At 51.5% G+C, this 12,154-nt stretch overlaps 1 protein-coding gene across 6 annotated transcripts in view; it reads right to left on the bottom strand.

Moving 5' to 3' along the window:
• The window catches only part of Grk3 (G protein-coupled receptor kinase 3), a 76,007-nt gene that overhangs the window by 50,041 nt on the left and 13,812 nt on the right, over positions 1-12,154 (bottom strand). For all 6 annotated transcript variants that reach the window (XM_020186882.2, XM_074061013.1, XM_074061014.1 and 3 more), the window contains one exon: positions 8,935-9,011. In XM_020186882.2, the coding sequence (XP_020042471.2) occupies positions 8,935-9,011 (77 nt within the window). Of the gene's footprint in view, positions 1-8,934; positions 9,012-12,154 lie in introns of those variants that run through there.

Genomic DNA, 12,154 nt, shown 5'->3' with positions numbered 1-12,154 from the left:
CAGTGGCCATTTACTCCTGTACCCCTCACCAGGCCAGGGCCCCACTGGCACAATGGCTTGACACTCGTCTGACAGAAGTGCCTGGGGAGATGGGAGTGACTATGGACAGCCACGAGGGTTCCAGGAGGAGGCAGGGAACAAGCTGGACACAAGGTAGCGGCTGGAGAAAAGAGCAAGTGCTGGGAGGCAGGAAACCTACATGGAATAAGGGACCCGAGACTCCAGGTGCGCCCCTACAGGCAGGGTGGAAGGAACGCCTCAGCATGTAGCAATGTGTGGGGACGACCGTTTCCCAAAGGCTGTCCTGCATCCAGCAGCCCATGGGACCCTTGCTCAGGAAAGCAATACTCAGAATACCAGAAATACGATGCTCAGTGTTTGCTGACAGCTTAGACATGCCAAAAAGCCTGCTGGGGAACAGCTTTCAATATACGTGGGCAGTTGTTTTATAAACGTAAAACCTTGGCTGGCGAATCTAGAGCTGAGGATTTTAGGGCACAGATGCTTTCTCCTGAAGGGCAGGCCTGGACCAAGCTGAAGTTCTCCACTGTGAATCCCACCCACCCAGGCACTCAGATATGACACTCAGATATGATACTCAGATACGACTGCCTGTCCCTATGTGGTCTTTGCACCATAGTCTGTACCCTAGCCTCACCTACTACAGGCACTGGGGTGGACACTGACCTTCGATCACAGGCAGAGATGTTCTCAGAGACAAAACTTAGTTGTGGGGCACCAGGTGTGAGCAGAGGCCATGAGCGAGGCTGACAGGTGAGAAGGCCAGCCTTCCAACTCTCCAATCCTGACCATGGTCCTCATGCCACAGGCTGGCATGGTGAATATAAAATGACAACTGGCCAGAGTGGTGACACTGTCTGTGACTGCTTTGCCCACATTTCTTTTTAATTTACAACCAACTGAATATAGCAACTTGTTGATCCAAGGACAGGCCTCTGTGTACAAGTCATGCAGCGAGCCGTGAGTGCTGGTCATGAGAGGCTGGTCAGCATGTGTTCAAAGCCACCTGGAAGGGGGTGTTGGGAAGCAGCACTGGCTTCCAGGACCCTGGCTCACTTTGGGGTCCGTGACCTGCTAGTCCACAGCAGGTATACTCAAAATAGCCACGTAACTGACCTTGGTATTTCCAGGATGGCCATCTGTCACAGCCACAGCAGACACCCATGGGTGGGTCCTGGGCAAGATGTAGGGGGACACCGTATGGAAAGCACTACCCATGGTTGTTGTCACTCTAGGACAACAGCACACAGTCACACAGATGTTCATTCCAAGAGCTGCACGTAAGGGAGCTATGTGGCCATCTAAGATCATTGTACACTGAGACAGAACCCAGTGCAAATGAAAAAGACTCACTCGCTCCCTCTTGCCTGTAATACACTGTACTGGACACCAGAGCTTCAGAGAGCTTGTGCTCGTTAGGGAAACCACGGCCAAGAGTCCGAGACCAGTACCTTCTCCACAGTAAGACCAGATGAATGCTCGGAGTGTGGGGGATGACAGGGACGCTGACTCCGCCCTGTCGCTCTGTCCACTGTCACTGAGCCTGAGCGCCACTGTGGCCCACCCGACACTTCATCCTTGGCATCAGGGGACCCTCTGGGCTCCTTCAGCAGGTTGGGCTCAGCAGAGCCATTAGGAACTAGGCAAAGTCCAGCGCCCCAAGCTGGATTCCAGCTCGGCTCAAGGCTGTCTGCAGGACACCAGGCAGGTCCTCCCCCGGGGGCAGCTCCTCATCTGCAATCAGGCTACAAACGGCCTCCGTGGGTCAATGAAGAACTGGGTACAAAACCCGCAGAAAACGCTGCAGGGGTTGTTTATGACAATGTGCTGCCAGGATCAATTCCCCAGCCCACTGAGGGATCGTAAAACCCGGTCAGGCCCAGTCACCCCACTGTCAGCCCAAGGACTGGTGGGGGTTGAGTCTCCCAGCCCCTCGGCACCACTGGCAGTGCAGCTCAGCACCCCACGCTGGCTAGTGTTGCTGGAGCACATGACCTGCTCCCCTAAAATATGCAGAACCCAGTGGGTTGGGACGGGAGGGGAGAGAGCTACGGAGTCAGCGTGGTGCCAGGGTTGACACCCAGCTGATGGCTTGGCCATAGCAGCGTCCCAGCCTTGGCCTTGAGGCTCAAGTTCACCTTAGCCCTTCCAGAAACCTGGGGGGTTCCCCCAGCCTTTCAGGGTGAGCTGGCCAGGGTGGGTGTCTGGTGTGGCCTGGTCCCCAGTCTTTTCTTGTTTAATGGAACAATGCCAGCGAAGCACCCAAATCAGATTTGGTAGGGAATGACTCATTCCACAAAGCAATTAAAGCAGACAGGATACAAGGAAGTCTTCGTGGCTGCCCAGATGCCGGATGTTGGCACCACTGAGTGCTGGCAGGAACTGCGTGCTGCCGTAGTATGGGGAGGGGACCACATGCTTCCTGCCACGTCACTTTCCCTGGTCCTGGGAGCTGTGTGGTGCTGGTCGGCCATCTGCCTCACACAGGAGCACTCAGCACAGTGGTTAGCACACAGGTCACCATGGTGTCTTGAGCAAAAGGTAATTCCTGCCAATCACGGGGTTGGAGCTGCTCAGGAAGATTAAATAGTGGACTTTTAAAAGATACCACATTTGCCAGCCTGCAGATCAAGGACCTGGGTCACACACTGGGGTCCCCCAAGCTCAGCAATGAGCAGGTGGATGATAAGGACTGTGCTATGCAAGTAGAAAGCCCCTCTCTGAAAGGTTCCAGAAGCGGTAGTCACAGCTGCTTCTGCCACCTGAATGATGACTTATAAAGAAAAAAAAAGCCAGCTTTCCCCCAGAACTGGTGCAGCCTTTTTACCCTGTTGATGACCCCAGACCCCATCCTTGCAGTGCCTGTGGGCCGAGACAGGTGGCATCTGTCAGCCGGGCGAGGCCGGCACTCACCCAATACCCAGGCTTGTTCAACCCACCGTGGACAATGAAGTCTCCAACAGGCCACCTTGCTGGGGGCTTTATCTAACAGCTTCCCCTCCTCCCGGCCTCTTTCCTCTCCGAGCAGCCTTTTTTATTAGAAACCAAACTGGAAACTACAGAATCTGTGATCCCAACTCAGCCAGGGGCCCCAAGGCGCTCCCTGTCAACTTTCAGCTGAAAACCCAGTCAGCTGTTTGTTCTTGGTGGATGTTGGTGTCCTGGCTAAAAGCGCCACTGGGTCTTCAGCTCTGTCCCACCACAAAAGCCTGGCTAACAGACGCAGAAGTGAATGGGCCAGGTTTTCTTCTCTTCAGGGATGGGAAAGGGCAGGACAGGGAGGGAACCTGGGGTGTTTCTCAGGGCAGGTCCCTTGGCTGGACAGGAAAGTCCAAGCAGCAGAAACAAAGAGAAACAAAATTGCAAGTTGGTTCCCAAGGAGGAGCTCCCTCCATAACCAAAGGAGAGAGGGTCAGTCGCTACAGTGTAACCCCAGCTCTTGCTCTGTTACAGTGTAACCCAGCCTTTGATTCCCAGTCACCCAGTTACAATCTCAGATTCTAACCATCTACTGTTTTAGACCATAAAACACTGCCTGCAATTATTTCATAAATTCTAAAAGAGCCTGGCAGCTTTATTCACTGAAGCTGACAAAAATGTAATCTTAAAGTGTTTTACGTTGTGTTGCTGGTAGTGTTCAGTATTTTTGTGGTTTTGTGTAATCACCGCATTTTTTTTTAAATGCCCATCTTTATATCTACAGGAGCTGTTCAGAAATGTTTTCTTCTTTTCAGGGGAGGAGGCTATAGGGTAGTAATTTCTGTTCCACAGTGTATTCTCTTTTTACCATGAAACACATGCTCTTCCCCTCAAAGCCCGCAGCAAGTATAATTCTCACACCTTGCCCCAAGAACCAAATATATTCTTTCTGGATATGATTGAGAACAACATAAAAATATTTAAACCAGGCACGGTGACACACAGCTGTAATCCCAGCTACGTGGGAGGTTCAAGGCCAGCGGGGCACATAGTTCCCAAGACCCCATCTCCAAAATAACCAGAGCAAAATGGACTTCAGGTGTGGCTCAAGTGGCAGAGCACCTGCTTTGCAAGCGCAAAGTTCTGAGTTCAAACCCCAGTCCCACCAAAAAAGAATATTTAAGAAGTTAAACTGAAAGGTAAAAATCGAGAAGTAGCAAGACATGAGATTGGAAAGGAGGAAATGCAAATGACTTAACAGAGAGGATGTAGAAAGTCCTCAGGACTTCTCACAGTATGCAGGGCTTACACTCGACTTACCAGACAGGGCTTACACTCGACTTACCAGACCTTAGAAGCTGCTGAGGAAGACGCAGGGCACCAGGGCACCACTGCGCAAACACTCATTCTGTCCCCACAACCAGAGATGAAACCAAGGAGACAATTCCATTCCCAGCATCACAAAAAGACAGAAGTACTGAGAAGTTACTTCAGTCACAGGGCAGCACAGCATGCCCACCTCACGGCTGCAGTGCTGAGCCACTCAAGGGAGCCTGGGAGGGAGGGTGGACACGATGGAGATGCCTTCTCCCAAAATGATACACACACAAGACCATCTCCATCAAATCCCAGCAGGCTTTGTAGGGCAGAAATTGAAAACCAATGCTAAGAGATTCATAGGGAAATGTAAAGGACCCAGAAATGCCAAAACCAACCTGAAACTCACAAACAGAAGAACACAGTGGGGATTTTATTTCCCAAACTCAAAAAAACTTGCTCTGAAGCCATAGCAAGTGAGGACACAGGAGGGTAACTGCGCCAAAATCAAGGCTCCAGAAATAAGTCCCTATGGTGACGGCCAGTTGATTTTCAGCTAGGACATCAAAGACAATCCAGAGAGGAAAGAAAAGTGTGTCAACAAACACTTTTCAGACAACTGGATATTTACATGCAAAAAATTGACAGTGGAGTTTTACGCTCCAGCCCCAAACTCCTGGGGCTCCACTCACATGTCAGGTCCAGCCAGTCACCCCATACCCTATTGGTCAAATAGAGAGCCATGGCAAAGGGCAGGGGACGAGGGCTATTACATGCACTCATCTTGAGCCATCTTTGGGGCACAGACAAGAGCAACAGGTCTGAGTAAAGGGAGAACTGCAGAGAAGCTTGCAGGATTACTACTGCCCTGGTCACAGGGGTGTCCTGGTGGCCTCGGTCCTTGCTTCGGGAAGGGTCTTGAGGTGTTATTATCGCACATCACACAGGTGTCCTTTCCTGAGGAGGCCCGCCTTTCCTCAGGGAGAGTTTCTGTCCTTTGTCCTAGACATGCTATCCATCGGTCCTGCCCTTCCTGGAGCCCAAGATGATTGCAAAGTGACTGGAGAGGGAGTGGCTCAAAGCAAAGACAGAGGTGCCAAGCTGTTCTCATGCTTTTAGTCAATTCCGGGGCCGAAGTGAGGAGTGCATGCTTCCCAGCAAAAGCAGTTTAAATAAATGCCTGTCAGAAAAGGTAATCTAGGCCTTCACCTCACACTACAGCAGAAATGCTCTCAAAATCAACCAGTAGAAGAAAAACAGCAGCACCCTGATTCACAACCAGGAGTTCAAAGGCATTTTTAAGGTCCTGAGGAAAATCTGCACTTGAACTCAGTGTTAGAGTGCAGAAACAACACCTTGGGCCTCACATGGAGGGTACACCTGTCGTCACAGCCCAGGGGAGGCAGAGGCAGGAGGATCAGGAAATGGAGGCCAGCCTGGGCTGTGCAGGGAATCCTGTCTCAAAGAAAACAAGAGCCACCACGAACGCCACGCGTTGGGGAAAGGTCTGGCGGTTAGACAGGAGAGCGCATGCACGCTGTAGAGGTGCAGAGAGAGGTACAGGAAAGTGCCAGGAGATACTGACTTCAGACAGCATGAAGAACAGATGTGCACAGACGGGCTCCTGACTCCAGTTTCCTCCGTGTGAAGAACGTTTGAATGAAGGATTTGTGTGAACAGCTCCCCTCACTGTTCACCTGCCCAGGGCCAAGGGCTGGCCAGGGTCCTCAGGACACCCATGGGGCAGGGCCCGAATTCCCCTCATCCCTACAGATGAGGGGAAGTACCCGTGAATCCACAGGTACTTCAGGGAGAAGCCAACAAGTCTGCCAAGGTTTTTCATTTCGAGAAACTTCTTCGCAAAGCTGCCACAGTGCACATGGGAGGTTGCCCCCAGCCCTTCCCTATCTTGTGAGTGGGGTCTTAGTCTAGAGTGGTGGGGGAAGGGGGACACAGGACAAAAGAAGAGCAATGGGGGAGGGGGTGAATGGCTGGCCATGGAAGAGGCAGCTGGGAAGGTCTGGAAGGGCAGGGGGATGGAGGATGGGGACAGAGGGTCAGACAGAGCCTGGCTTCCCTGGCCCACCTCCCATCCACCCCTCCCCTGCCCTTATTAATGCCAGACAGTTAGTGAGAAAGCCAGAGGGCAGGAGGGGCCAGATGGACACAGAAAACAGTGAGTGAGCAGCTCCATCAAAGACCATGGCAGAGGGCACCTGGCCAGTAACCTGTACCCTCGCCAAGTCTCCTGTCACACTACTCCGTCCCATGACCCAAACCTTCCAGATTTAAACTCAGCTTCTCCTGGACAGATCCAAGCCCCCAGGTTGGAAAGATGGAGACAGAGCTGTGTATTTAGCCATTTTTAATTGTTAGCAGGTTAACTGAGAGAAAATTCAAAGCCTTTCAATGTCAGCAAGGCTGCTCGGGGGACAAATCTGAGGCTGAGGTCCCCTGGTCCCTCGGCACCCTCAGCACGAGGACAGCAGTGATGACAGGACCACGGTCAGGTCAGGTTTTAATCCAAACAATGGAAAGGACATATTGGGGTCTGGGTGTGTGATGAGGGGGAAACAGCAGGCAGGAAAGGGGTACAGGAGGGAGAGAGAACCAGAAAACACCAAGCCAAGGATCCTGGAGCATCTCAGGAGCCAGAAGGCAACAGGGAACTCACCAGTCTACCAGCTGTGTCCCAGTGAACACCAACTCACGGCTGAAATCCCTTCCTTCCCTGGAAGCATTTGTGGGTAACAGGCAAAGGCAGAAACACCCCAAAATGTCCACCACCAACAAGGCATTAGCAAGACACAGCAAATGCACATGAAAAAATCCCACAACTGTGGAATGCCCTGACCTGGCTCCAGCAGGGGCGGCTTTGAAAACACCAGGTGAGAGGCCATGGGCACAGGAGAGGAGAGCAGGGGCTGGGGCCAGTGGGCAGGAGAGGGGACTCTAGCAGAGGCTGGGGGCCGGTGGGCAGTGGAGGGGACAGAGCTTCTTTCCAAAGGGAGGGAGGAAAATGGTCTGAAATCAGCCCTGGAGAAACTTGTGCAATTCTGCAAACCCACTGGAAACTCGTCTTCACACTCTCAGCTGTGTGGAATATTTTCAATAATGCTGTAAAGATAAACTTGAAGCAAGTGCATGATAGAAACCCTCTTTTCCTTGCCCTGCCACAGACAGGAGCTTCTCTCTTGTTGTTTTCTGGTTTTAAGAACAGCATCGGGAGGCAAAGCAGAGCATTACACAGAAGGAAGTTAACCAAACGCCCCCAAAAGCAGTGAGAAGAGTGACAGCTGGAGACAGGGATGACATGGGCTTGCACTTGCTGGGTGGGCGAGGCCACTTTAGCCACCCAGCCCCAAAACCCTTTAACCTATGTGTCCCCAACCACATCCTGGGGATCAGGGTGACATTTCTCTATGTGGCCAAAGGCCACTAGCTCTCCCCACAGCTTCCTCAAAGCACTGACAGGCCACAGGCCACCTGCTTCTCTGTGACAGCACTGTGCCACATGGCTCTTGACTTGGAGGCAACCTCTTTGAACGACCTCCTCAGAGACTGATTTTTACAAACTAGATTTTCAGTTTCAAAAACTGTGGTTTACAAAATCCAAAAACTTTCCACACCAGTTTCTACTGGACATCATAAAAAGGAAAACTGTAATTCCTTTGTTGTTTGTTTTTGAGACAGGGTCTCAGTGCACAGCCCAGACTAGACTTAAACTTGCCATCCTTCTGCTTCAGCCTCCTGAGTGCTGGGATTAAAGGTGTGCACCACCACACCCAGCATACAAAACCGTAATTCTTTCTTTAAAACCTAGAACTGGGAATCAGACAAGTCACTTTCCTCCCTGGGTCTGTGTTTCCTCATCTGTAAATGAGAAGGCCTGAAACAATCCCTGTTCTGTCTGTCCATCAGTCATGAGAAGAACTACAGCAATGTTGTGCTATGCAGATGAGATGGGGGAGACGTCCAGGACCCCCTACAGATAAAAACGTCACCTGGAAGGGCAGAGCTCACACATAACCCACACATCCTCCCAGTGCTTGGGTCACCTCCAGGTTACTTACAATACCCCATCTATGTCAATAGTTCGGTAGTTTAGGGAACCATGACAAAAACATGAGTCTGTGTTTCCTACAGACATAATGCTTTTTTTTTTCTGGCAATATTTCCAAACATGCCTGCTAGAATCATGGATGCTTGACTTGGGCAAACCTGCAAATTGCCTCAAAACTCGAGAGTCAAATTGACTTGTTTCCCAACAGGTTTTTGACAAGCTGTGCACAACTGCCATGCGGCACGCAGTCAGAAGAACCTCGCTCGCTGCGTGAGATTCCCATTGTCCAGCCCTAGCTCTGAGGACACAAAGCCTGGGGACCGTGTGCACAGACTACTGCAGCACCCTCTACATCCTGAAGGACAGGCACCCAGGGGGATGGACACCAGTGATCAAGTACCCAGGGGGACACACACCCAGGAGACAGGCACCCAGGGGGACAGACAGGCACCCAGGGGGACAGGCAGCCAAGGGAAACAAGTACCCAGGAGGACAGGCAATCAGGGGACAGGGATCCAGGGGGACAGGTATTCAGGGAATGGAGAGGTACCCAGGGGACAGGCACCTAGGGGGACCAGCACCCAGAGGACAGGCATGGGGATGGCAGAACTCACCGATCTTCTGGTTGAAGATCTTGTCAAAGGTGACCTCGTTCCTCTCCTCCAGATACTTCTGCATCACACTCCGGATGCTGAAAGACAAGAGCGGGGTATTCTGAACAGGTGACTCATTGTGAGTGACCCTGCCCAGAGGGACACTGGATGGACACCTGCACACAGGACATCACTTTATGAGGCCCCTCCTACTGCTGCCCTTCAGGACCTCAAGAAAGCACTGAGTGGACCAGCAGCCACGGGCTCACAGTCCACCCTCCACCTTCTCCTGGACCCAGGCCCACTCTACATGTAGAGACGCAACTACACAACTTCCCTTAAGGGCCTCAAAGCCACCCTCCATCCCACCACAGGTTTAATGTGCACGAGTGCTTGTTCACACACCACAGACCCCACACATGATCCCATACGTGCACACGTTCACCCAGTAAATTCATCAGTCAGCCTCTTTTAAGACAAAAGCAAAAGCTTCCCAGACCTGTGGTTCTGAAACTGCACCTCCATACACCAACAACCAGAAGGAATGTCAGGCGATAAATGAAAAGTTCCAAGTGCTTTAAAGTTAGGCTTTCAAAGCGTGCAAGACCTTCATGAGGAAAGACAAACTGTCGACCATAATTAAGAACTATCTGATCAAAGGCAAAGACACACCACCATCATGGTCAGAAGGATGAAACGTGGTAGGAATTCACTGTCTACCAAGGTGAACATAAACCCATGTCATCCCCATCAAGGTCCCAACAGGAACTGTCACAGAAAGCAGAGATGAGCAGCTTTCATTTCTACAAAACAACACGGGATCGGTGTGCCTCTGAAGAAAGACAGTGAGACCCGGGCTGACCGTGAACATGGCCACTGCGATGAGAAACAAACGATGGATGAACGGAGCTCCGAGCCTGTGAGCTGAGCCCCACGTACCCTGACTGTGACATGTGACAGAAGCAGCGAGACAGGAAGATGGAAAGGCACTAAGTCAGCCTGCGTGAGCTGGGGCATAGTTCAATGGTAGAACACCTGCCTAGCAAGCCAAGGCCCTGAGTTCAAACCCCACTACCTCTGAAAAAATGGACTAGGTAGAAAATTGAATCTTTCACCCCCTGAAACTGGGAGTGGACAATCCAGCATTCCTTTTTAACCTTTTAAAACAAACTAATTAGGTGCTATTGTTTATAACTAAATGTGCATCTTAGACACTTATACCCTTGTAACTTCTTACCTCGACGTACAGATTAAATTTTCTGTCACTCCCAGAAGTGGCAGCCCATTTGTGACAACGTCCCCCTCGTCTGGAATCCGGGCCACCGCCGGCTTCTTCGTGTCACTCACAGCCCTGCTCTGCAGTGTACTGCCATCTGAGTGTGGCTTCTTTCTTGCCATAGTGGACTCTGTCCATCCTGCTTGAGTATTGGTGTGTGGCTCCTTTCCAGGGCAAGTGGCAAGCCACTGTGTGAATTCTCTACAACGTGTTTATTACACAGTGTCCTTTCCAGTTGGGGCTATTGTGACTAAGGTGCGTTAAGAACCTGAGTTATCTTATGGCAAACCCCAAAAGCTTGACTCACTGGCTGGGTGGTCACTGTGACCCTCACACAGTGAAGAGCTGACTTCTGACAGCACTGCCACCATAGTTCCCACGACCAGGAGGGTCACTGTACTCAGGAGGCCAACAATGGGCTGTGGTCACTGTCATTTTCAGCCATTCTGGGTGCACATCTGATCTGATCTGTATTTGCATCCTCAGCTCCCTAGTGAACATGGCAGCGAGCACTTTTGTGAAGTTACTGGACTCCGTGTACCTCCTCAGTGAAGTGTGTCCTCACGCCCTCTGCCCCGCTGTACGGCTTCTTCACGCAGCCGGGAAATGAGTTCAGGGTCAAGTTCTCGTGTTCCCTCGCACTTGGCTTCTTATCTTGTCATTTGCTTCACGTGTCCTTCCAAGAGCAGATGTGCTGGCTGATGACTTCCGGTGCAGATTCCTGCCGTGACGGAGTCTGTGCTAAGAGCTTTTCCACACCCCGAGGCCGCGAACGTTCCAGTCTACAGTTTCCTTTGGAAGTTTGCAGGTTTTAGCATTCACGTTCAGGTCTCATCTCCCTCTCAGGCTAGTTTTGTGCTCAGTGTAAGGCAAACCAAAGCCCTTGCTTCCTCCTCATCCTACACAGGGTCCCTTCTCGAAAACCTTCCTTTCTCTATGGGTCATCTTGATACTGTGCTGACCCAATGCTAAGTGCGTGTGGGTCTGTCTTTCCTGTCCTGCTGTCTGTCTCTCATGACATAAACACCCCACACTGGCTTAATTGCTCCTTCTCTGACTTAAGCAGACCAGTGAACTGAAATATGCCTAATATGGCATTCCCGGTGGCCCTGGTTTAATTTTGTCTCATAGACAGTGACAACGACACTCCATTTTTGCCTTTTGATTCCGATTCTTTTCTAATTTTCCTTGAGCTTTGTCCCTCAACCTACAAGTGACTCCGGGTGGTGTTGCTTCATCAGCAGAGTCTGGGTCGTATGGAGCCGTTGAACTTGCACTCAGTTCCTTGATGGCCAGGGAGCACACGCTGAAAGACAGCACAGGTTTTGTTCCACTGCCTGGATGCGGTTCTCTGTGGTGCACTGTTGTCGGACTCACTGACCTGTCCCAGTCAAAGGGGCCACCGATCAAGAGCGTCACTTAGGTTTCCCTTGTTGTGACTGATTCCCCACTTTTCCAGAATTTCTGAGAGCGGAGTGCTGGTCTCACGCTGCATCTGTGGGTCTGTGTCTCCTTTGGTCACCGTGTCCCCTGCTGCGCAGCTCTGTGCGCTGTGAACGTGTGAGGCAACAACCCCTCACCTGCTTGCACTCAGGGGTCCCGCCAGCTCTCTGGCAGTGTTGACGTGGCATCATCCGTCTTTAAGCTCCCATTTAAAGCTCTGGCTCACGGTGCGCAGCTGGACCTTGCTTCCCATCCTGTCTGACAACCTCTGCCTCCAAACACTCCACATCTCGTGTGACAACAAATATTCAGATCTACGTCCATCGCTCCACCACTGGCTTGTGTTTTCACCAGCTCTTTTCATGGCTTTCTGGAGCGAGGTACACAATGACCCTCAGGTCAAAACTTCCTCTGTGCCCAACCGCGACCTGTCCCTGTTCCCCACAGGAGCATCTGTCTGCTGAGTCCCCTCTGCTTCCACCTTTTCTGGAAATTCCACAGAGGCAGAGCCATGCAGAATAC

This window comes from Castor canadensis, chromosome 18 (assembly GCF_047511655.1).
Source record: "Castor canadensis chromosome 18, mCasCan1.hap1v2, whole genome shotgun sequence".
Taxonomy (NCBI): domain Eukaryota; kingdom Metazoa; phylum Chordata; class Mammalia; order Rodentia; family Castoridae; genus Castor; species Castor canadensis.
Note: the sequence above shows the minus strand (reverse complement) of the source record. Positions and strands in the feature narration are given on the sequence as shown.